Here is a 27,275-nt window from a genome sequence, read left to right as displayed (position 1 = left end):
AAAAGTTTTGGATAAAGAAGGCAGAAGGAAGTTAGCTAGAAAGGAAAACAGGATTGGAAAGGGGAATAAGAAGGACACACAATTTCTTTAAGAAACAGAAGAGTAAGGGCAGAGGGGAGCAAGTCAGGAAACAGAGAGGGGAAAATGTGTTTCAAATACAATGGATTTCAGAGAAAGATTTCTAGAAAGAAAAAAAATGTGGCTCTTTTATAGAGTGTTAGAGATGAAAAACTTAAAAAAGATAAATCTATACAACTGCCTACATTTAAAGATGAGGCAACTGAGACCAAGAAAGTTAAGCAACTTGTTCACGTTAACAATAAATTAGAAGCGGGCAGGAACCACAACACTGACTCACGGACAGTGTTCTTCCCCTATTCCATGTTGTCATCTGAAGCATGGAGAAATTTGAACAGCACAGTAGTCAGTAGTAATTACAAAGACAGAATCAAGGGGTAAAACACTGCTTGTTCCTTCTCCTTTGTCATAGGCATGACTGAAGTACTCTGGTTTTCCTGGGAAGTTACACATATTAGCTAGAGAAACATCTAAAGCTTTAGGAATATTAAATTTATTTGGTATTTTTTCCCTTGAAAAACAAAGCTTGCTGGCTCTTATTGATTAATGGGAGTTTGAACCAAGTTCATCAACATGCCAAACAAAACTTGTTGCTAGAAAACTGACAGAATATTTTCTGTTTCATAAACTATGATTATTATTCATCAAGTGTCCACTATGATCTTCATTATATTTTCTTCTCTGTAAACATATCCACAATGAGTTCAGGAAATCTTTTTTTAATAAAACACACATGTACCCAATACTGGTGATAAATTCCAACAACTGAAGGCAACTGTAGCAATTAAGTTAATACACATGCCTTTCCAGAACCAGACAAGGCTAACCATACAAAAGAATCCTGCTCCCAGACAGTTACAAATAGTGAGCATCCTTTAGGATCCACTGTTTTATAATGAATATTACATAAAGCAAGAGTTTAGTTCTAAGAAAATAAATGCTTACAAACCAATCTGCCTCATTCATCAATGTGAAACACGGATACTTTTATTCCTTTTCAGAGTGCCTGATTCCTCTCTTGTAATCCTCTTGGGTGCCTCTAAAGCAGACATTGTTATAAAAAACCTCACAAACTGAGCCTCCAGGAAGAGAAAGAAGCAAGGTACTTAGAGAGAAAAGAAAAATAGAAGAGTTGTGAGAAAAAGAACTGGGAGAAAAACAAACATAATATACATTTGAAATTTTGTTTCATTTGAAATGAGCTCAGGGTTGTAAAGTAGAAGGCAACAAATACTCTGTTCACAACCTTTCTGGATTTCTTTTATGATCAGACAATGGCAGATTTTTTTCAATGGTATAAACTTCTCTTTAATTTGGAGTCATAATTCCCCCAAAGCAATTCCAAACTTTTCTAGAGTGTTATGCCCAATAAAATTTAAATTTACTTCAATAAAGTTGAGAAACAGGGAAACAGTGCTACTTTAAGAGGAAAAAACAGACAGATAAACAGCAAAGAAATGTTTCTAGTCTCCTCTACTTTCTATTGCTGTTGTTGAGTCATTTCAGCGGTGTCCAACTCTTTGTGACCTCATCTGCCAAGAAGCAGATACTGGAATGGTTTGCCATTTCCCTTTTCCAACTCATTTTACAGAGGAGGAAACTAAGGTAAACAGGGTTAAGTGGCTTGCTCAGTATCATACAGCTAGTAAGTATCAGAGGACAGGTTTGAAGTCAGGAAATGAGTCTGCCTGACTCCAAGCCTGGCATTCTATCTGCTGTCCTACCAGGCTGTCTATTTTCCATTAGCTGCCTTAAAAAGTGGAGAGGACTATTTTACTTTTCTGACAATATACCTTATGGATATACTACTGCTTCCTAAAATACTGTGATGAATACACTCAAATCTATGGAGTTCTTCAAAAACCATTTAGCACAGCACAGTAAGCTGAGCATGCAGAAAGTACTTAAATGTTTATTGACTAATTAATGCTGCCTTTCCCTACCAATCCCCCTTTCTGTCTTAAAGTAGATATTCTAGAAGTAGCCTAAAGATCAAGTGAATAAATACATTTAGCTAATATCACAACAAAAATCCATCTACATCATGTAATAATAAAACTCAGCAAAATCCCACAACATCGATGCATCTCATTATATTCACATTTAACATGACAGTTCATATTTATTTCTGATCTGAAATAACTTATTTGTAACATTGTGGAAAACCAGGTACTTGTATTTGACCAAAAACAATTCCATTAATTCAGTAATTCAAAGATGTAAGCTTTAGTTTATTTTGCATGGCAAAGGAGGCAAGCAGAACAAGTAATTCAGGGTCTTTTGCCCTACTGAAATGGTCTTTAGACCGAAAAATATTTCATTAAAACAGCAGTTTTCACATCAAGTTCTACCTTTTTTCATACCATCTTCGACTAATACTATGTTTCTTGTTTTTTTCCTTTACTTTTCACTCTGCCTTTCCCTATTTCATCATTACAGTCATCATTAATGATGACCTTGCCCATTCTGATAATACAAAATCAAATTTTTCTTCACTTAACCCATTCATTAATGTAGATCTCTTTCCCTTAAACTTTCCCTTAAACTATTTCCTGGCTATCATGTGGGTTTTCCTCTTTTACAAAACACAGTATGACTTATTAAAGCACTTTAAATCATGTTTTTAAGCAGAGAGAAAATGACTGCTGGAGAATTTAGTTTTATAGACCTTAAATATTCATTCTTGTTCTCTCAAAATGGATTCCTTAAAAATACATCTTTATTCCAACACTTTAGGTTAGAAGACATTTGTAAAGAGGATTAAATAAGAAAATACCACACAGTGTTCAAGCACTCATTTTTATAGAAGGTATAAATAAGATGCTATGTGTATACACACATACACACACACACCCACACAAGCATGCACAAATGCACAGGCATACGCACACATAGACACATGATGTATCCATCAGAATTTAAGGAAACTCTGGGTAGGCATTAGCTCAATAGAGTGGAAGAATAGAGAAATCCAAGACATAACTTTTATTCCTTTACAACACCACCACATTAATAACATGTGGGTGTGCACGCATACAAGTCAGCTTTTGTTTTAATCAAACTTACCAGACTTCGATACTGGCCCTGGAACAATTTTGAAGTCCGACTGAGTAAAGACTGAGATCCAAGGGAATCAAAGGACTTTATTCGATGAGATGAGGGCCGAGCACATACAGAGTCACTTCCCAGCCCAATGTCTGAAAAGGTTATGCACAAAAAAAAGTTGAAGATGTCTGATACCATGCACCTTCACTATGCAACATAAGAATACACCAAAAGACCTCAACAAAGCAAATTATTTATATAGTAGATAAAGAAATTGTTCTTTGTCTACTGTATAAATGATTTGCATTCATTCCTCAATTACCTTTCCAGAAATTATCTGTAGCTAATTGCTCATATCAATCCCTTTCTGGAATAATTTTTCAAGTGGTTGACTATTAAAATTATCCAAGGTATTTCTTAATTTGAAGGGTCTTTTGCAATAATTTTCATTAGTTACCCTTCACCTAGGAAATGCAAGCCTCTCCAAACAGTTTAACAAAGGCAAGAGAGGGTAGCAAACAAAGTCCAAAAGGAAGGACTTATTTGCAACAAAATAGAAAAGACACATGCTCGAAACTAATTGAGGGCAACTACTTTACCTTAGCATAGACTCTTCCTATAAGTAGGGATTATTTCATTCATTGAATTTGTATCCTCAGTACCTAAACACAGTGCAAGGCACATAGTCAGTGCTTAAAAAATACTTGTTGACTGATTTTTAGCCTGGAAGAGCCTTCCAGGAAGACACACTATCCTACAGCTGCAAAGACCCTCACTCATCTATTAAATGAAGATATCTATATCATTTCACTTACAGTGTAGTACTCAGGATAAAATGAGATAATACATGTGAAAACACCATACAAAATTAGGCAATTAACTTTGCAGCCTTTGGCTCTTTTTCACCAACACCACAAACCCCATAATATGCCACTTATTTCATCAAACAGGATACCAGTAACCTATTGCTAGGAGATAATTCCATGCCTTTTAAGAAAAAAAAAATCTTCCCAGACATTCAGACATGGATATCCCTAACAGCTCAGGTCATATTACAATTGTTTCAAAGCCCCTAGACCATATAAAGAGAGCAGATACCTTAAAGTACCATCCACATTCTTCTTTTTAAAAATACAAAAATATTTCAACAATCTACAACAATGAATGAGCCAAAACTAATCAGCTTAAATTTAATCAGGTTAAATGTAAAGTCTTGAACTTGATTTTTAAAAGTCAATTATCTGGCAAAGAATTGGAAAGTGAAGGCATACCCATCAATTGGGGCATGGCTGAACAAGTTGTGGTATATGAATGTAATGGATACTATTGTGCTATAAGAAATGATAAGCAGGCCGACTTCAGAAAAACCTGGAAAGACTTGTATGAACTACTGCTCAGCGAAATGAGCAACATCAGGAGAACACTGTACACAGTAACACATTATGCAATGACTAACTTTGACAGACTTAGCTCTTTCTAGCAATGCAAGGATCTAAGACAACTCCAAAAGACTCATGATGGCAAATACTTGCCACACCTAGAAAAAGAACTATGGAATCTGAATGCAGATTGAAGCATATTATTTTATTTGCTTTTTTTGGTTTCTTCTTTCTCATGGTTTCTCCCATTAATTCTTCTTTACAACATGACTAATATGAAAATAGGTTTAATATGAATATATATGTTGAGCTTGTATCAATTTATGTGCCATTTGGGAGAGACGGGGAGAAAATGTCAGGTCCTCCTGACCTCAGGGCCGGTGCTCTAGCCATTGTGCTACCTAGAAAATTTGGAACTCAAAATCTTACAGAAGTGAATGTTGCAAACTAAAAAAAATAAATTAATTTTCAAGATAGAGGAAAAACTAAAAAAAAAAGTCAATTATCCAAGTACAGAACTGGAAAAGTTAAAAAGTACTTTATATGAAAAAAGCCTAGGACTTTTAGAAACTGACATGCTCAATATATGAATCAACAGTGTTAACATGGCAGTCAAAAGCATTCATGTGACTTTAGGATACACTTAAAGAAACACAGTTCCCCCCCCCAAAAAAAGTGAGATTATATAGTTCCACTATACTCTGCCCTGGTCAGATTACATCTGGAATACTGTGTTCAGTTCTAGGTAATTTGTTTTAGAAAGGACCATTAACAAAATGGAGCAAAGCACAGCTTTAGCACTACCTTCCTATCTCACCCACACCCTACCTATTACTGCCTTCCCACTCCAAAACTTGCATTTATTTTGTACATATTATTCAAATACAAAATGTCTGTACATGTCATTCCCCCCCCCAAGAAAAAAAAAAGAATGTAAACTCCTCTGAGAGCTCCTTTCTTTCACTTTCTGTCTCTTTATTCTTAAAGGCACTGATAAATAAACTGATAAATACTTGTTGACTGGTAGGTAGGTTGGTTGAAAATGGCAAGATTACAACAAACCATGCCATTAGAGAATGAGTTGATGGAAATCTTTAGCTTGAAGAGGAAAAAAAACAAACAAACAAGGGGAGGGGAGGAGTTCCTCAGAAAGAGTTGGAAATGGATGATAACTATCCTCATGTATTTGAAGGATTATCACATGGAAAACATATTAGACTCATTTTGACAGGTCCTGAGCCTCAGAATAGCCCTGAGCAGTAGGTGCAACAGATACCATTGTCCCCCATTTTAAAACTGAGGAAACTGAAGTTCAAAGAATTTAAGTGACTTAGTCATGGTCATACAGCTTACTATCAGATAGTTTTCTGAAGTCCAAGTCCAGCACTACTTCCAGAATACTATACTGTTTCTCAAGAGTCCAGCTCCACCTTCTACCTGATGCCTTTTCCTATTCCTCAGATGCAAGTGTCCCCCTCCTCTCCACAAAAAAGGCCCTCTAATTACTTGGCATATACATATTTATGTATATTGTCTCCCCAGTACAGGATAAGCTCTTTGAGGGCAGATAGTTTCATTTTTACCTCTGTACCCTCACTGCCTAGCTTACTAATAAATATTTGTTGCCTGATTCCAGGAAAAGGTCCTTAACAATGAGAGCTGCTGAGAGAGGGCGGAGCCAAGATGGCAGACTGAAAGCAGTGACTTGCTTGAGCTCTCCCCCAAACCCCTTCAGATACTCATAAAAAATGGCTCTAAACAAATTCTGAAGCAGCAGAACCCACAAAAATACAGAGTGAAAAAAATTTCCAGCCCAAGACAACCTGGATGGTTGATCAGAAAGGTGTATCGCGCTGGGCTGGGAGTGCAGCACAGCGCGGCATGGGGCACGCAGGCCACAGTGAACCTGGAGCAGGTCTCACAGGACTGAATTGCAGGCAGCTGTGGAGGTTTCCAGACTTCTCAATCCACAAATGCCAAAGACAACTTAGAAGGTCAGTGGGAAAACTCTGTTTCTGTGGTGCTGAGACAGGAAGGCGGGGTCTCAGCTCCATTCCCCAAGAGCGGCCCTGGGGAGGGCAGCTGCTTCCCGAGCCGCCGGCCCATAGACTGAGTGGGAATCCAGTGGCTGATCAGAGAGGGATTGCAGGGATCTCTTTGCCAGTGCTGAGGCAGGAATCTCTTGCTTTGCCCATGTTTGGATCTGGGTCACAGTTCTGGGCAGCACTGCTGGGGTGAGAAGGAGCACTGGTGTGGTGGAGCTTGTAGTGGCTCTGAAGAGGAACCCCTCCTTACAGTTGAAGGACAGAAAGGAGTACTTGTGGTCACAGGCCAGGAAGTGAGTAAACACCTCGCCCCTTATACCACCTTGGAAGAGCTGAAAATTTACAGGTCCCTACAAGTATCTCTGAAAACAGCTGTATAAACCCCCGAAGCTTGGGACAGTACATTCTCCACATTAGAAGCAGACTCTTAACCTTAACGAAGAGTTTAAACTCAAGTAACGGGCCGGGATCATGAGCGAGCAGCGCAAATAGAGTTAGACTATATTATCTCACTTTGGTGAAAAAGAAGATCAAAATGTACAACCAGAAGAAGACAATAAAGTCAAAGCTCCTACATCCAAAGCCTCCAAGAAAAATATGAATCAGTCCCAGGCCTTGGAGGAGCTCAAAAGGGATTTTGAGAAGCAAGTAAGGGAAGTAGAGGAAAAACTGGAAAGAGAAATGAGAGTGATACAGGAAATCACAAAAAAAAAAGTCAACAGCTTGCTAAAGGAGACCCCCCCAAAAAAAAAATACTGAGGAAAATAACACCTTAAAAATAGCCTAACCCAAATGGCAAAAGAGGTCCAAAAAGCCAATGAGAAAAATGCCCTAAAAAGAAAAATTGGCCAAATGGAAAGGGAAGTCCAAAAGATTACTGAAGAAAATACTTCCTTAAAAATTAAAATAGAGCAATTGGAAGCTAGTGACTTTATGAGAAATTAAGACACTGTAAAACAAATCCAAAAGAATGAAAAATTAGAAAACAATGTGAAATATCTCATTGGAAAAACAACTGACCTGGAAAATAGATCCAGGAGAGAGAATTTAAAAATTATTGGACTATCTGAAAGCCATGATCAAAAAAAGAGCCTAGACATCATCTTTCAAGAAATTATCAAGGAAAACTGCCCTGATATATTAGAACCAGAGGGCAAAATAGAAATTGAAAGAATCCACAGATCTCCTCCTGAAAGAGATCCCCAAAGGAAAACTCCTAGGAATATTATAGCCAAATTCCAGAGTTCCCAGGTCAAGGAGAAAATATTACAAGCTGCCAGAAGGAAACAATTCAAGTACTGTGGAAACACAATCAGGATAACACAAGATTTAGCAGCTTCTATATTAAAGGACCACAGGGCATGGAATATAATATTCCGGAGGGCAAAGGAGATAGGATTACAACCAAGAATCACCTACCCAGCAAAACTGAGTATAACTTCAGGGGAAAAATGGTCATTCAGTGAAATAGAGGACTTTCAAGCATTCCTTGATGAAAAGACCAGAGCTGAATAGAAAATTTGACTTTCAAATACAGGACTAAGTGGAACATGAAGAGGTAAACAGGAAAGAGAAGTCATAAGAGACTTATTAAAATTGAACTGTTTACATTCCTGCATGGAAAGATGATATTTATAACTCATGAGACCTTTGTCAGTATTAGGGTAGTTGGAGGAAAAAAATTATATGTATGTATGTATAGATAGATAGATAGAAGATAGATAGATAGAGGCACAGGGTGAGTTGAAGATTAAGGGGTCATATCTGGAGAATAAAATTAAGGGATGAGAGAGGATGATACTCGGAGAAGAAGAAAGGGAGAGGTAGAATGGGGTAAATGATCTCACAAAAAAAAAGAAAGAAAAGTCTCATACAATGGAGGGGAAACAGGGAAGGTGAAAGGGAATGAGTGAATCTTATTCTCATAGGATTTGGCTTAAGGAGGGAATAACATACACATTCAATTGGGTATAGAAATCTGTCTTACCCTACAGGAAAATAGGGGGAGAAGGGGACAAGAGAGGAGGGCAGACTGGGAAAGGGGGTAATCAGAAGTAAATACTTCTGAGGGACAGGGCAAGAAAGAATAGAATAAATGGGAGGATAGGATTAAGGGAAATAGAGTTAGTTTTTCACAACATGTCTCCTATGGAAATGTTTTGCATAACTGCACATGTATAACCTATATTGAGTTGCTTGCCTTTTCAATGAGGGTGGGTGATGAGGGAGGAAGAGAGAAAATTTGAAACGTAAAGTTTTAAAGACATATGTTTAAAAAAAATGTTTTCACATGCTACTGGGAAATAAGAAATACAGGAAATGGGGTACAGAAGTCTATCCTGCCCTACAGGAAAATAGAAGGGGAAGGGGATCAGAGAAGGGGGGAGAGATAGAAGAGAGGACAGACTAGAGGAAGGGATATTCAGAATGCATGCCATCTTGGGGTGGGGGGAGGGGTGAGATGGGGTGAAAATTTGGAACTCAAAAACTTGTGGAAGTGAACGTTGAAAACTAAAAATAAATAAATTTATATTGAAAATAAAAAAAAAACCCAACAATGAGAGCTGCCCAAAAGCAGAATGGGTTGATTCAAAAGGTAAAGAATTTCCTATTACTGGTGGTCTTCAAGTAAAGACTGTATGACCACTTTAAAATGTTGAGGCCTGGAGGCAGAATCAAGGTACTAGAATAGCAGCTCCCCACTCTCAACAACTCCACCAAAAAGTTGAAGAAAATGCACCATACTGAATCTTAATAGAGAAATTCAAGAAAAAAATCACAGTGAATCATTTTCCAGCCCCAGTCAGCAGAGGGAGATAAGCAAAAAGGTCTTCAGACACTGGAGACAGGATTCTGGCCAGGAACATATCTTGTAAATTCCTATTAAAACACTAGAGAGCATAGGAATAAAAGGACCATTCCTTAAAATGATAAGCAGTATCTATCTAAAACCATTAGCAAGCATTAGCTGTAACAGGGACAAATTAGAAGCCTTCCCAATAAGATCTGGGGTGAAGCAAGAATGCCCATTATCACAACTATTATTCAATATTGTACCAGAAATGTTAGCTATAGCAATAAGAAGGGGAAAAAAAGAAATTGAAAAAATTAGAGTAGGCAATGAGGAAACAAAACTATCACTCTTTGTAAATGATATGCTATATTTGAAGAATCAACTAAAAATCTAGTTGAAATAATTAACAACTTCAGCAAAGTTGCAGGACATAAAATAAACCCACATAAATCATCAGCATTTCGATAAATTGCCACAAAATCCAGCAGCACGTGACAGAGAGAGAAATTCCTTTTAAAATAAATGTAGACAATACAAAATATTTGGGTGTCTACCTGTCAAGACAAACTCAGGAATTATATGAACACAATTACAAAACACTTTTCACACAAATTAAGTCAGATCTAAAATACGGAGAAAATATTAATTGCTCATGGGTAGGCCAAGCCAATATAATGAAAATAAGAATTCTACCTAAATTAATTTACTTGTTCAGTGCCATACCAATCAAGCTACCAAAACATTATTTTATAGAACTAAAAAATATAGATAACAAAATTTAAAAGAGAGAACACAAGGTCAAGGATATCAAGGGAATTCACGAAAAAAAAAAAAAGTGGAAGAAGGTAGCAAAGCCATACCAGCTCTGAAAATGCATTATAAAGCAGTAATCATTAAAACCATCCAGCACTGGCTAGATTAAGTACACAAGACACAGTAGTAACGACCATAGTGCTTGATAAACCCAAAGACCTCAGCTTTTGGGACAAGAATTCACTACTTGACAAAAACTTCTAGGAAAACTGGAAAACAGCATGGTAGAAACTGAACAAAGACCAACATGTTATATCATATTGAGCTTGTATTGAGTTAAGGTCAAAATTTTTTATCTTTGATTTTAAGGTAAAAATGTTTTAAATATAAAGGATAAAACCATAAGCAAATTGGGAGAGAAAGGAATAGTTGACCTGTCAGATTCATGGAAAAGGGAAGAATTTAGGACCAAACTAGAGATAGAGAGCATTACAAAATGTAAAATGGATAACCTTGATTGTATTAAATTTAAAATTTTTTTTGCACAAACAAAACCAATGCAACCAAGATTAGAAGGAAAGCAGAAAGCTAGGAAACATTTTTTTTTTTGGCTGTGGGGGGAGGAGGGGCACGAGAGGCAATTGGGGTTAAGTGACTTACCCAGTCACATAGCTAGTAAATGTTATGTGTCTGAGGCCACATTTGAACTCAGGTCCTCCTGACTCCAGGGCCAGTGCTCTACCCACTGTGCCACCTAGCTGCCCTGGGAAACAATTTTTACAGGGTTCTGTGATGAAGTCTTCATTTCTCAAATATATAGAGAACTAAGTCAAATTTATAAGAACACAAGTCATTCCCCAACTGATAATTGGTCAAAAGGCAGTTTTCAGAAGAAATCAAAGTTATCAATAGTTATATGAAAAAATGCTCTAAATCAAATGCAAATTAAAAGAACTTTGAAGAGCCACCTCACACCTATAAGATTGGCTAATATGACAGAAAAGGAAAATTATAAATGTTGGTGGGGATACAAGGAAACTAGTACACTCATGCACCATTGATGGAGTTGTGAACTGATCCAATCATTCTGGAAAGCAATTTGGAACTATGCCCAAAGGGCTACAAACTATGCATACCCTTTGATCCAGCAATACCACTACTAGGTCTACAACCCAAAGGGGGGGGGGGGAAGGAAAAGGAAAAGTACCTATTTGTACAAAAATATTTATAGCAGCTCTTTTCGTGGTGGCAAACAATTGGAAATTAAGGGGATGCCCATCAACTGGGGAAGGGCTGAACAAGTTGTGGTATAAGATTGTACTGAAATACTACTGTGTATAAGAAATGATGAGCTGGCTAATTTTAGAAAAACCTGGAAAGACATCAACTGACACGAAGTGAAGTGACCAGATCCAGGAGAACATTGTACACAGTAACAGAAAAATTTTAAGATGATCAATTGTGAATGGCTTCGCTATTCTCAGCAATACAATAATCCAAGACAATTCCAAAGGACTTATGATAAAAAAAAATGCTATCCACCTCCAGAGAAAGAACTGATGGAAGCTGAATACAGATTGAAGCATACTATTTTTCACGGTTTTTTTTTTCATTTTTTTCCTTTGGATCTGTGTTTTCTTTTACAACATGACTAACATGAAAATATGTTTTATACTATTGCACATATATAACCTATATCAAATTCCTTGCCGTTATCAGGAAGGGGGGGATAAGAAAGGGAGAGGGATAATTTGGAACTCAAAATTTTTAAAAACTAAATATTAAAATTTTACTTTACATGGGGAAAAACAAAATGTTATTTTAAAAAAAAATTTACAAGTAAAAATAAAGCTAAATCTTTGCACAAAGCCATGCTGATTCCTTAAATATCACAAAATAACAATCACAATAGGACTATATAAAAGAGATTCTTTTACTAGAGGAAGGTAGAAATGATAGTGATATGTGCTCAAAAGGTACCTGATACCAGTTCCCCTCATTTTTCATTATTTATTTATAAATTACAGTATGGGCTTGATCATTCTGGCTCAAATGACATAGTTTGCAGCTGAAACCTCTTTCTTCTCATATTTCCTAACTACTATACTATCATACATATACTATCACCTTGAAGGAAAGGTAACGGAGGTGGAATTAAAATTCCTCAGTTTTTCTTCATAACAGCTTTGATAGGTTTGGAGAAGGTAGAATTGTGAGAATAAAAATGTATTTATGGATTTTCTCTATCTATAATCTTCCTATCTATATCATAGATAAAAAAAAACTGGTTACATAAATTTTTAACACTTCCAGGAATATTTGAACCTTTAAGTGTCTTTTAAATGTATTTCATAAATGAATAAGAAATGTGTACACATGCAAAATTTATTACCCTGTATTTCAATCTTAACAATTTGGACAATTTAAAATATAGGAAGTGGCATTACTTCTATTTTTACTTTCATCTCTATACAGATGCCTAACTATGCCTTTAATTACCAATCTGTCAATATCAATACTGTATGTTTGTTTATAGAGTTTAGAGCTTTACAATGAAAACTTCTAGAAAGCCTCTCTAGTCACTAGCTTCCTCTGCCTGCTCCTTTCTTATATTTTTACCATACTTAGAAGATTATAGGATCATAAATAAGTATCCTTTTATGCCATCTAGCAAAACCTCTTCATTATGAAGGAACTAAGACCCAGAGAATGATTTACCCGAGGTTTCATAAATGATGACAGAGACAAGATTTGAAACTCAGTCTTCCTCTGGCAATTAAAATACTTATAATTTTAAAGAGCTAGTTGCTTCCCTGGGTTTCGAATGCCTAATTTGTAAAATGAGAGGCTCAGAAGCAAATGGTCTCTGAGGTCATTTCAGGTATAGAGCTACGAGCTATGCATCTTCTGACCCTCTCCACTATGCCTCACTCCCTCTCTCCATTCTAGAGTTCTTTCTCTTAGTCTTTCTTCCTCACTGAATTAATAAAAACCTGGATTTTCCCTGAGCGCTCTACATCTTTAATACCCCTTTCAGGTCTAGCTGCTCTTTTTTACCACTTCCCCCATATCAGAAAGTCTGGGAAGAAGTGTATTCCTTGATCTGTTATCACTTCAGGTCCACTGCTATGCAACCAATCTCCAGCTTTGAAGCTTATTTCACTCAACAATGCTCTTCTTTACCAATCTGGCACTGTCACCTAAAAATCTCCTAGGTGTTCTCCTACCTTTCTATGTTTTTGGAACCCAGCTTCCAAACCTGTCCTTGATCCCTTCATCTTACATCAGACCTTAGAGGCTTCAATATCTACAATGATGTTAACCTTCCAAAATCCTGCCCTCTCAGTTCCTTAAATTCCTTAGATCTTTCAACATCTAGCTCTACTTTTCTACAAATCATTCACCAGGGAAATGCATGCCTTAATCACTATCTTACCATTCTCCTGCCTTCAATAATAATAGCCAAAATAGTCATTGAAATTTTACAAAAAGCTTCAAATTCATCATCTCGTTTGATTCTCACAACAATCTTGTGAAGAAGACACTTCAGGCATTATTAGCCCAATTTTAAAGGAGAAGAAACTAAGGCTCAAAGAGGTTATAAATGACTTGTCCAGTGTCACACACAAACACTTAATTGTTACAAGGAAGAGTTTCTGGGACAGGGCCAAAGAAGAGAGTGAAGACTGGAAAGTGAAAGAGATACAAAAAGAATATCAAACACTAAAAAATAAAGAAATGGTCAGAACAAGACACAAGCAGGGAAATTTTGTAACTACCATATTAAATTTAATATATACTTTTAAAGAGGCAGCTAGATAGAGCAATGGATAGAGAGCACTGGGCTTGGAACCAAGAATACTCATCTTCATGAGTTCAAATCTGGCTTCAAATACTTACTAGCTATGTGACTCTTGGAAAGTCATTTAATCCTGTGGGCCTCAGTTTCTTATCTGTAAAATGAGCTGGAGAAGGAAACTGCAAACTATTCCAATATCTTTACCAAGAAAAACCCTAAGAGAGGAGTCACAAAGAGTTGGACACAACTAAACAACAAGGGTGGAGTGCCAAACTCTTGCTTCCCAACAAACAGGGAAATTTTATAAATACCACATTAACTTTAATATAAACTTTAAAAAAATAAGTTGGCATGTCACAAAAATTTATGGTTTCATAATCCTTTTTGTGTTTTTCTTTGAATTCTGTGATATTAAAGTTTGCTGGTGTTTAAGTTCATAATAAAAAATAATTTTTTTTTTAATTAGGTGACCAGTGTCAAGTTAGATGCTACTACCAGAGGTGGGTGGCAGCACTAGCCAACTAGGAATTTAGCATACATAATCAGATAAAGAAGACTAAAGCAGATGCAGATGATCGATCCAACAGGACATGTGAGTCCAACACTATGGTAGGCCACCTGGAAGCTTCACCACAGTCAACTCAGGGGAGCTAAAAGTTTGGGATCTCACCAAAGCATACCATCACACCATCATTTCAAACTCAACAAGCACAAGCATCATCCTGATTACTCCATTTTTATAGTCGAGTTTGATGAGAATTTAAAGTACAGGCCAAGGAATAGGATTATATAGGAATGTAAAGATCAGTTGGAGTCATATTGTGGGGACCCCTGAAGTAAGGATCAGCAGCTTAAATATTATTTACCATGCTTGTCACATTAGTTATCTTTTATTCTCCCCTCTCTCATCTATCCACACCTAATAAATAAATTGCTAGGTTCTTTTTATTTTACCTTGGCAATATCTTTTAAATGTATTCCTTTTCATTCTTAATAATAACCCTAGTTCACTCTCTCATTACATGGATTCTTAATAATCCTATAACTGGTGTCATAATCTCATAGTGCATGCGTGTGTGTTATATGGACATAACATATACACATATTTATAAATGAACCTAGTACCCTATGGCTGAAGGATGAAGAAGTTAAGAAAAGACCAAAAAAATCTAGATATCCAAACGCTATCAAAGGCATCCTATTGCTAAATCTCTTATTTTGATAGCCTATTAAATTTCCCACAAAGCAAAAATTAAGACTGAAAGGTAAATAAAACCAGCCTCTAGAATCTTTTCTTTTTGAGCCCTACAGCCAATTTCAAAATAGGATTCACAGGCATTTTCCAGGAATAAAATCAAGAGTAGAATGTCTCATCACTTCTAAAGGCTTAGAGTTGTAAAGATAGTCCCACCAGTCCCAGTACACAAGTATAGGAGTAGGATGTTTCCACTTAGCTATAAATGGGGTTAGGGATCATGTGCTTCAGGTACCCTTATAGCTGGCATGATTCTGAAAAAGCATATGTATTCTGGGGTACTATTCCCAAAGCTACTTTCCTTGGTCATGATACCATCTGAATAACTATATTCTATATATGTGGATAACAGGCCCTGGCAGGTCCTAAGTAAAAAGCCCTTCAGTACAAGTGTGGTGACAGTGAGTAGTTGTTATCTGCCAAAAGAACATAAGCTGCTTGACAGCAGGTATGGTTTTACTTAGTACTTATTTATTTTTGTATCTGTGTCCTCAACCCATAATACAATGTCTGGTACACAGTAGGCTCTTAATAAATGCTTACTAGGGGCAGCTAGGTGGTGCAATGGATAGAGCACCGGCAGAAAACCTGAGTTCAAATCCAGCCTCAGACCATACACTTGACACGTACTAGCTGTGTGACCCTGGGCAAGTCACTTAACCCCACTGCTAAAAATGAATGAATCAACAAATAAATAAATAAATGCTTACTGACTGAATGATTAGATAGAAGGAAGTCTCAGATCCTTAAATATTAAAGCACTGTACCCACTAATCTGAATTAGTACCACAATGCTAACTAGATATTTGGGCAGGCTAAATCAACACAAACTCTTTAAGAGAAAATCAGGAGAAAGTTCCTTGTTAATCTATGTCTCAAGAAACCCCTAGATCTTTTGACACCAAGTCTGCTATTTTTAAGATGAGAAAACTGTACCGAAATCTTAAGATATCAGAGTGAAGATGTGCTAAACTCAAGAGAAGAAATTTCCCCGCAATAATAAAAAACAATAAAACACAGGAATCAGTCAAAGTAAATGTAAAGAAAGGACATCTTAAATCTTAAAATCTTAATCTTAAAATAACAAACCGAAAAATGTTTACTTTTCTCTATTACCAGTAAATAAAAGTGCTCTGTACTGAAACACTCTTGAAAATAATAATGCCAGGTCACCTTCTTCCTTCCCCCTCCCCAACTAGAATTCAATGAAGCAGAACAAAATCTTACCTGCTGTGACTTTATTTAGAGTGACTAAAGAGCTGAGAACCTTGTTAAAGTTCTGTCCCTGATAAAGATCATTTGCATCAAATGTCTGAAAAGGAGAAGGAATAAAAGGTAAAATTAGTCAAATTTCAGGTTTTTCCAAGCTAAATTACATGATCAACTATACAAATGACACAAGGATATATCTAAGGTTATAAAAATAGAGAAACAAGAACCAATAGGAACTCCCTCATTTCTTTGAATACCAGCTCCATCCTCATAGCTCTGGCTCAAATTTCCAAAGTATCAGCAACCATCCCTCATGCTCTGCTGTCTTTTAACCTGAGGCTCAGGTCTTGTTCCTCTGCACTGCATTCAATAAATGTTCAATAACAACAATAAAGTTTTGTTTTCCTCCTGTTGTTAGATTAGTGAAGAGTATCTGGAATCTAGCCTGGAGAAGTTCAACAAGGGAAAAGGTATAGGTCAGAGGATGAGGCTCCTTTTCCTCTTAAGGGGACAAGAGGTAAAATAGCAGACCATTCCAGAGTTAACAGTGGTAAAACACTATACCACTAGAGTTCACAGATGAATATAAAAGGCAGGAGAAGGACAAAAAGAGGTATTCAGAATGGAAAACTACTGTTCAGTAGTCAAGAGGCAGAGATTCAACAAGGCACTTATACATCCCTAAGCAAAATTTGAAAATTGAACTCCTGGTGCCTTAGTGTTTCCAAGAGGCTTTGGGTGCTTATTGTTACATAAGTAAGCTAATTTATGACAAAATAAATGTGATAAGGAGTGATTCAGCTGGTATTAAAGATATGTACATCTATTAAAAAGTGATATTAAAAATTCTTCCTAGTTGTACCCTCACCATTTTGTGATGCACTCTAAGTGGGTTACCTAATTATCCATTCCATAAACACATACTTCTAAGTAGTATTTCTAACTTTTGTACAGAATACGAATACTAAAAGTTAGACCAAAATTATGTCTGAGGATGTATTTTTCCCTACATAGAAATGTCCAAAAACATACAAATAACTGAGGTTGGTCACTTCAAGGAAATGTGTCAGTGCTAGAAATGGTAAAAATCAAGTCCACCATTTGGCTAATGCAGAAGATATCAAGTCACAGGATCACAGGTTTAGAGCTGAAATATTTCCATACTTTAGTCCAAACATAATAAGAATGAAATATAACCCTTAATCCAATGCTTATCAAAAAAGTCCAAAAAAATCTAATATAACATCAAACATCCCGCTCAAAGGCACAAAACATAGAGAAAAATACTGCACTGGAACAAGTAAGGTTACTTAAGGATTAAAACTATGATTTTTTTTTAAACGTAGGATTTCTCTGTGGAAAAAAATGTGAATAATCTAATAGGTATGTTCTTCTGAATATTAGCAGGCACTCAGTAAACATTTCCATTTATTGAACAGTCTATACTAAGTAATACTTTCATAGTCAATATAAATTGTCTCATCAGTGTTTATATATATACATATATATATATATGTATGTATATATATATGTATGTATATATGTATATAAAAAACACTATACCTATTATTTGTGTCCTGGCTACAACTCTAAGAACAGAAACATCCCTTGTTTTCATTGCTCTGAATCTTCATCTTCCAAACCTCTCCATCTCATCTTCCCTTAGCACCATGAACTTTGCAAGCACTCAAATTTTAATTGAAATTAAACAACATCTTTTGTAAGAGGTCCAGGGGGAAAATTCATTTAAATAATGTGTCAAAATTGCAGGAAGGGGAGAAAAGAGTTCTGATTTTAGTTAAGTATTTTAGCTCTGAAAAACCACTTGCTTTTTGGTCTTGTGCATCCAGCATTAATGAAAAGACAACTCTGGACCTATAATTCCACTGATATAAATAACTCCCATGTGAGGAAATTCCCTCTCACCAATACAGATCAGAATCTTCCCTACAACTTAACAATCTCAGAAAGTTGACCAATGCTACACAACCAGTACTTGGTCAGTGGGCTCTAAGGTCCACTCTACCCACTACACCTTCCGGCTTCTTTCTAAATTATATAAAATATAATTTAATGACAATGATAAATAAGGAAGAAAAAAAGTTGAGAAACTACTTAAAGCAAGTTAAAGTAAAAGCTAGCTATTTTAACTGTGTACTACATTTTAATACATAAAAGTTTCTAAAGTATCCATTTACTCAGAATTAATAAAAGTTAATAGCAAAAATGAAAGGCAACAAAGAAAAAAATCTTTAGAGATTTGGTCTATTTGTGGAAACTCTACATATTTAGTAATGCAGCTTTTAAAATGAATACTAAAATTCAAGTATGATCCTATAGAGGCAGAAATTAAGATCCCCTCTATAATAGGAACTGCCACAGAAATCAGACAGGCTTCATAACATCTGGTAAGAGGAGATAATTTCAAAAGTTCTAAAAATCTATAACTTAAAGCAAATCCTACTTCAGAGGAAAAAAATATTTGACCCAAAGAGTGATCCAAAGTTAATAAATATTGTAATATATATTTGTTTGCTTAATTTTGTGTTTGGTTTTTTAAGGGTTTTTTTTCCCTCACCCTCTGGGCCTCAGCTTCCTTATTAGTTAAATAAAGCAATTGTATTAGCTAATGCCTCCTAGATGGTGCATATACTCAGTCTAATTCTAAAACTTGCAAGTTTGAAATAAAGTACAGACAAATTTTAACTAACCTTCATTGTGGAGAAAAAGGCAGCACTTCACCAGACCAGTTAAATGCAAAAATAACAGGATGTTAAAAATACAAGGTTTCCTGTTGTTCCAGAACTATTCCTCTTTCCTACTTGGATACTAAGCACCATGTGATTGGTTGAAATTATCTACCAATGGGCTCCAATATGATGTCAGAACTTCAGTGAATATACACATATCACCGGTATTACTTAACAGGAAACTAGACAATGAAATGTTTTCTATAGACCAAAAAGAAAATTTAATAATTAGCGCTATTAAGTGATCTTCTACTGGAAAATAGTAAAACACTTGCTTAAGTAGAAATCTATTAAAGACAGGAATCAAAAAAATTTCAGGGAATAGAGGAATTTATTACAATGAACTTATTACAAGATAAGTCTTTTAAAAAACTTTTAATTTCACTTAGATGAATACCTCTTTAGTAAATTTATGTTGGTGAATTAAATTCACATTTAATACACTATGATGTTTTTTACTCAATAGCTTCTAATAAAAAGTATTGTATTTTTAAGTAGAATTTATGAACACACCTTAATTTCACCCAAATACCATGGGTGGCTAAGAAGAACAAGAATATTTGTGTTACACGAGTTTTCTGGGAGAGGGAAGTGGAAAAGAGAGAAAATCAATGACCGCTGTGGAGGTTGGGGGGGGGGTATTTTTTAAAAAAAGAAAGAAAAAGGGCAGGAAGAGGAAGTCAGAAGTCATTCTTTATTCTTCAGATTGCTCTAACATAGTAATGAAGTTACTATGAAACTCTGTTGCTATGTTAATCCCCTCCCCCCACACACAACTAATACCCATCTACTAGTTAGTAAGAATAGGACTACATAACAACATAGATGCAGGAGGAAAACAAGAGACTTGTAAGATTCACAAAAGGATAAGTAATGACCCACCATGACCTAAGCTCAAAAGCACCTATGCACTTATGAAATTATAATACCTTCTAGTTACCTCTGGCACTACTATACATTTAGGTCAAATAAAGGAGTAGAATTGTTTAAAAGGTCAGTAAAATATAACCATCCAGAAAGTTAGCCCATTAAATATGGCTCTTAAAACATTGCATTAATATTTGGGATACACTTTCCTCCCTTTATTTCCTTAGAAGCAGTAGTGCCTACCAGGTAAGAAAGACACAGAATTAAAAAATTCAATATTACTAAAAACCACAGTGGCAGATGACTGAAGCTCCTGCTAAGGGAACTATTCTATGCCTAGACCATGAAATACTAAGCACATAGAGAAAGAGAAACAATCCTTGCCAGGGACAAAATTGTGATGTTTGTGTCCTGGGTCACCAGCTCCTCTATTACTCACTTTCTCCTTCTCATTCCCCATGCCCCTCATTCAGCTGCAGCAGTTCTACTGCCTTCTGGATTCCCATTCTCTCTCTCCAAACAGGAGGACTTGAAATGGTCTTTTCCACTTTGAAGCTCATTCATAACAAAGTTAATCTGGTTATTCCAGATATACTGACAATTTCATTGTTAAAAATGTTTATTTGTGGAATCAGAGGCCCTAAGTTATCTTATAGGAATTTCAAGCTTATGTGAGCAGATGGGAGTCAAACTTGGGGGGGGGGGGCAGAGTGAGAGATGGGGAAATGGTGGTGTGGTGGCCTAGTTGCTGCCCTTCACATCATACTAATCTACAAACTAGCCTAAAGGCTAACCTGCCTTAGTCATTTCAAGGTGAGGCTCAAATGAGTCAGAAAGGAAAGCTATTTATCCTCCCCTGTTCCCACTACTAGCCCATTCAGCACGAGTGCAAAGCAACAGCTTGTAGACCTATTTCTTGGGAAATGATGGGTCCAGAGGGACATATATTAAGGTCACTAGCTTTTAATGTAAGTCACTGCTTCCCCCAACCAACCATTTACTAAAGGCTTCCTTTTCTTTCTCTTACTTTTTCCTTAAGCTTCACCAGCCTACATAAAATTCCTCATTTACTTGGGATCTGGGGACTTCTAATTCCCTCTCCTTTTCCCAGTGTAACCATGCCTGGCCTGGGTCTCTACCACAGAATCCCTGACTCTCAAATTCAGAAGGAACTTAATAGACCATTTATCCAACCAGTACTTGAGTAAGAAGCCTCTGCTTTACAAATGTATCTAAGAAAAGGTAGTAATCCAGCCTTTGCTTGAGGAACTCCAAAGATGGGGAACATGCTACCTTCCAAGGTACTCATATTTCACCTTCACATAGCTCTGACAAGAAGCTTCTCCCTAGATCAAAATGAAATTTGCCTCTCTATAACCTTCCCATTCAGCATTCCTGTTTCTGTCAGGGCACAGAATGACAGCACTAAAACCTATTCCAGGGCATAACTTCTCAAAGACTTGAAGACAACTATCATGTCTCCCCCTAGAAGTCTAGCCTTCTCTTGACTAAACATCCCTAAATCTCTCAACTTATCATCAGATGGCATAATATCAAGGTCTTTCACCATCCTGGCTGTGTTATGTTGAATCTTTTTTAAATAATTGTATGACTTCACCAAAATTAAAAACACAAACAAAACGGCAAATGTATAAAATACCATATATTTTTTAACTGAAAATGAGCAAAGGTGCAGGCATATGGGTATGGAAAATAAAATATAACGTCAGACCTTTTCAACAAATTGATTTTGCTAAACTTTTCCCCTTTTTTGTAATTCTTTATTCTAAGAGACTGACCTTCAGAAGGAGCTGGAAGAGGATTACATTGAGAAATTTAGGTGATAAGAAAAAAGATGTGAATAAAAATTCATTTTTAAAAAGCTACAAACTAAAACAATCTCTCAAACCACTAGTTTATGTAAATAAAAAGGGAAAAATGAAAACTGCTGTGAAATAAGTAGCTCACAACGTAAGCCAAAAAATCAAACATGTTCCCAATAAAATACAAATTTTTCAAGGAAAAGCTGATTCATTTTTTACTTCCAATTCCTAGCACTTAGAAGGAACTTAATACATAACTGATGACTGACTGATAGAAAACACAGAATGAAACAAATAAGCACATTCTTCTCATTAAGTAAGTTATATGTTCTATTCCTCAAATCAGTTTTATAGTACTTTTTACTACTTGGGTTGCAATGAAGTAATTTAAAATGAAGGACTGCATCAGCGAAAAAAGTCTAAAAACTACTTTTTTTGAGAGAATAAAAATAAGCTTACAATAATTAAGTACAAACTATATATCAAATGCTTTGGGAATACAAAAAAAGGAAAAGGTCAACATAAGAAAAAGATAAATTTTTTTTCTTAATTCTGTACTAGTGTAAGTGTGGACTGATTTCAAAGTTCTTTACAGAAAGATATAACAATAATTAGAAAGCATTTGGAGTCCCTTTTGAAAGAGAATTAAATGAAGAGAACCCTTTCAAAATGTGAGGGAACAAAAAAAAAATAGTAGAACCAAAAAAAAAAAAAAAACAGGGTTGCCGCCTTTATTTCTTTTTTCCTTTTTCACCACAAAATACAAGTTGGCCTCAAGAAAATAACATAAACCTTCAGAGATAACATTTCTATCTTTTCTAAAATAATTCTGTCAATTATTAGAAATTCATCTCCTCCACTTGCAACTATATGCGCGCGCGCGCGCGCACACACACACACACACACACACACACACACACACACACAAAAGAATAAACACAGCAATATAGATATAGAGCTGGAAGAGATTTTAGAAGTGTTTTAAAATCTAAAATCTAAAATCTCAAGTTAGAAAAAGTATAGGTCATAGAGATTAAGTGACTTGCTCAAGGACACACAAGATATTAAGTGGCAGAGGTGAGATTCAAACTCAAAACTACTGACTCCAAATCCAATGCTCTTTCCATGGAACCATTCCTCTAACAATGGTGATAAAAATAGGATGCAACGTTAGGTTTTTCTGAAAAAAAGAAATATCCATAAATACAATCATAAAAGTTCAAAATCTCAGGAAAATCATAGCATCTTTCAGTTATATCAAAAATTGTGCTCTGGCCATAACTTGATGGATGCTACCCACACATGAAAAATAGCAACATCAGTAGAATATAAAAATTCACCCAACTATAAAACTTCCCTTTTAAAAGACTTACAATCCTAACCAAAACATCTCAACTAATAATACTGAAGCACTGTTCAAAATCACATACACCTCAAAAAAGTATACATGCACCACATAAATGTCTTAAAAATAATATTATGGTGTGGGAAAACTGGGACACTAATGCACTGTTGGTGGAGTTGTGAACTGATCCAACCATTCTGGAGAGCAATTTGAATTATGCCCAAAAGGCTATAAAATCATGCATACCCTTTGACCCAGCAATACCACTACTAGTTTTTTATCCCAAAGAAATTTTTAAAAAAAGAAGAGGAGGAGGACTATATCTATATGTACAAAAATATTTACAGCAGCTCTTTTTGTGGTGGCAAGAACTGGAAAGTAAGGGGATGTCCATCAACTGGGGAAGGGTAAGACAAGTTGTGGTATATGTTTATGATGGAATACTATGGTGCACAATGATTTCAAAAAAAACCAGCAAAGACTTACATGAACTGATTCAAAGTAAAATGAGCATAACAGGATAACACTGTGTACAGTGTAATAGCAATATTGTATGATGAATGACTTAGCTATTCTCGGAATACAATGATCCAGACAATTCTAAAGGACTTCTGATGAAAAATGCGATCCACATCCAAAGAAAGAACTGATGGAATCTGAATGCAGATCAAAGCATACTTTTTTTCTAAACTTTATTTTTCTCGGAGTTTTTTTGGCCTGTGTCCCTTCACAACATGACTAATATGGAAATATGCTTTGCATGACTATACATGTTGAACCTATCTCAAACAGCTTGCCTTCTCAAGAAGCGGTGAGAAAAAAGAGAGAACTTGAAATTCAACATTTTAAAAAACAAATGTTAATCTTTTTACATGTAATTGGAAAAAATAAAGTATTTAGAGTATTAGAAAGTTTTAAAAATTGTATTATGATTAAATAGCTTGGATAGATTTAGCAATAATTCTTCCATAATAAACGGAAACATGGTTTACCAGGATATTTCTTTTGGAATTCTGCACAAATGTTTAGTAGATCCAGCAGCAAAGCATGTTCTTACCTCAATATGAGATACCTGTTTAGATTAGAAATAAATCATCTTACCAAATTATATCTATAATAAATAAATTGCTGGAAAGAAACCAATAAAGCTTAAGTTATTATAAGGTATCAAAGGCATCGAATACATAATTAAACAAAAATTTTAAAGGAACAGAGAGTCATTAGGAAGATGGAGTTTCAGAAAATGAGGTGTCAAATACGTTAAAACGTGTTAGCTTGTTGTCTTTAAGTTGCTTTAAGGCTACAAAGTTGTTCAATCTTAATAAGACATCAGATTCTGGAAGAGCCAATTCACTGAAAAGAAAGTACAATTTAAAAAGTAATAGAATTTGACAATAAAAAGGGAGCTTTAGAAATCTAATTGAACCACGTCATTTTATAGATGAGAAAACATTCTTAATAGTAAAAAACTAGAAGCAACTTGTGTTCAACTCAGAGAAAATCCATAATCTATACTGAAAACTATTATTTCTTTGAGAATATAGCTAAATATGGAGAATACAAAAGAAGAAAATATAATTTCAAATTCTTGTTATTTTTTAAATTTATTAGATAAAGTAAAGAAAAGATGAAAAGACAAGGGGTAACAGGCTTTCTAGACTCTAAATCCCTACCACTATTCAATAGAATCCTCAAATATTAGAATAATCATTCTCTATATAAAATACACAGAAGACTACTAAGTACTAGAGAGCCTGAACAGGGAGTAAGTTAAAGAATTGAGAACCAAGAGTGACACACTGGAAAAGGTGCTAAATTTTTGTCAGAGGACCTGGGATGGATCATCACTCTGCCACTAACTACTTTTTTGGCCTAGAAAACTAAATGGCCTAGTCACTAAATCTCACTGGGCCCTAAGTTTCATCAGCTATGAAATGAAAGGGTTAGACTAGATGGTCTCCACAGAACTTTTCAGCTCTAGACCTATGACCCAAAGAAATGTCAATCAGAATGGGAAGAGAACAGAGGGACTCAGCCAGCAATCACAAAAACAAGTATGAAAACAGGAAAGCATTTCTAACAAAAGAATGGAAAGCCAGGGAAGAATTATAGAGATTTGTGGAGGGAGAAATGAAGAATTTAGGCACAGACAGTATTTTAGAAAGGAAAAGTAATTCATAGTTAAACATCTCATGCCCACAGCTCTATTCTGGATCCTTTTCTCTTCTCCCTGTATACTATTTCACTTGGTTATCTCATCATTTCCCATGAATTCAATCATCTCTATGGAACTGATTCTCAAATCTACTTATCTAGTCCTAACCTCTCTGATGAGCTCTGGTCTCATATCTCCAACTGCCTATTAAATATCTCAAACCAGATATCCTGTAAACATTTTAAATTCATCATATCTAAAACTGAACTCATTCTCCTTCTTCCCAAACCCTCCTCATTTCCAAAATTCCCTATTAACTACTGAGGACACATCACCATCCTCCCAGTCATCCAGGCTCACACCTATGTGTCATCCTAGATTCCTCAGTCTCTCATTCTCCATAACTAATCTGTAGTCAAAGGGCTATAGATTTTTTTCCCTTGTAACATCTCTTACATTCATTCCCTTCTGTCTTCTGACGTTGCCACTATTGTAATAGCCTGCTGGTTGGTATCCTGGCCACAAGTCTCTACCCACTTCAGTCCATCCTCCACTAAGCTGTCAAAGTGATCTTCAGATATGACCATGTCACACTCCCCTACTTAGTCAATTCTAGTTGTTCCCAATCACCTCCAGGATCAAACATACAATCCTCTGGCATTTAAAGCCCTTTATAACCTGCTACCCCACCATCCTTTTGTCTTCTTATACTTCACACATCCCCAAATCCCCCACTGCAAACTTCCATCAAATGACATTGGCCTCCTTGCTGCTCCTCAAACAAGATGATTCTATCTCCAGTTCTGGGCATTTTCACTGGTGGTCCCCCATTCCTGAAATGCTCTCCCTCCTTGCCTAAGCCCCCTAGTTTTCTCTGGCTTCCTTCAAATAAATCCCAGTAGAAAACCTACCTTTTACAGGAAGTCCTTCCCAATCTCTCTTAGTTCTAGTGCTTTCCTTCTCCCAAGTATTTCCAATTTATCTTGCACGGTGTCTTGCCCAACAGACTGTGAGCTCTTGGAGGGCAGAAACTATCTTTACCTTTCTTTGTTATCTCCAGCACACTACACCTAGAAGGTGCTTAATAAACATTTACTGGCTGACAGACTGATAAAGTGATCAGTGGTGACAAAAATGGAAAAATTACCAACTAGGACTTCAGAGTCCAAATTGTAAACAAAGGCAAGTATTCTCAGATCATTTTTGACCACTACCACAAATTCAAAACTAACTTAATTTACCTTCGTCAAATTCAAAGAATGAGATTACTGATATCCAGGTATCTGTCTTGTTCTCAGACCTCATTTTCTAGATTACTAAGACTCCACCCAAAACAATTTTCTCTCTGAGTAAAGAGCTTCAGAGAGAATTATTGGACTAGATCCCTAGACTAATTTTATTTTATAGATAATCAAACTGAGGTCCAGAAAAATTAAGTAACTTGCCCAAGGTCACAATGCTAATTATTAATAATAGCTCCAAAGCTCCTATTCCTCCTCTATAAAATTAAGTGGTTGTACTCAACTCCTAAGGTCTTTTCCAGTTCTTATTTCAGTGTTCTTGAAGTGAACCTAGGCTCTCTATATCGATATTGCCCGAATGTAATACCTACACACATTCATTCACAAATGCAGAAGCAAATGTTTTACAAGGGAAAACGCAGCATCAAATCCTCAGTGATCTGGTGATATGGAGGGAAAAATATAAAATTCCACTGGAATGAGACTGGGTTAGTTAGGGTGTGAATGGGAATTCACTGACAGAGGGATAAGTAGTAAATACACAGCCTACTCAAACTGTAAAGACCCAGGTGGTATACTTTGCTTATATTGCAATAGTAATGCTTGTATTATATTTGACTGCCTCATTGTGTACACAAACTTATCTTTATATATATCCTCATTGTTAACAGGCAGGTAAGTTTGAAAGTTATCACAGCAGAGTCTAAAATCTGGCAAGTTCTTCCAAACTAGAG

At 35.9% G+C, this 27,275-nt stretch overlaps 1 protein-coding gene across 5 annotated transcripts in view; it reads right to left on the bottom strand.

Moving 5' to 3' along the window:
• The window catches only part of ARHGEF7 (Rho guanine nucleotide exchange factor 7), a 310,976-nt gene that overhangs the window by 175,215 nt on the left and 108,486 nt on the right, over nucleotides 1–27,275 (bottom strand). For 4 of the 5 annotated variants that reach the window (XM_078147326.1, XM_020965124.2, XM_020965122.2 and 1 more), the window contains exons 3-4: nucleotides 16,376–16,460; nucleotides 3,145–3,275 (exon numbers count right to left, since the gene is read on the bottom strand). In XM_078147326.1, the coding sequence (XP_078003452.1) occupies nucleotides 3,145–3,275; nucleotides 16,376–16,460 (216 nt within the window). Of the gene's footprint in view, nucleotides 1–3,144; nucleotides 3,276–16,375; nucleotides 16,461–19,071; nucleotides 19,144–27,275 lie in introns of those variants that run through there. The other variant, XM_020965125.2, reaches the window with a different exon arrangement.

Source organism: Phascolarctos cinereus, unplaced genomic scaffold (genome assembly GCF_003287225.1).
Source record: "Phascolarctos cinereus isolate Bilbo 61053 unplaced genomic scaffold, phaCin_HiC Scaffold_7;HRSCAF=346, whole genome shotgun sequence".
In the NCBI taxonomy this organism is placed as follows: Eukaryota; Metazoa; Chordata; class Mammalia; order Diprotodontia; family Phascolarctidae; genus Phascolarctos; species Phascolarctos cinereus.
This window is presented reverse-complemented; position numbering and strand designations above follow the sequence as displayed.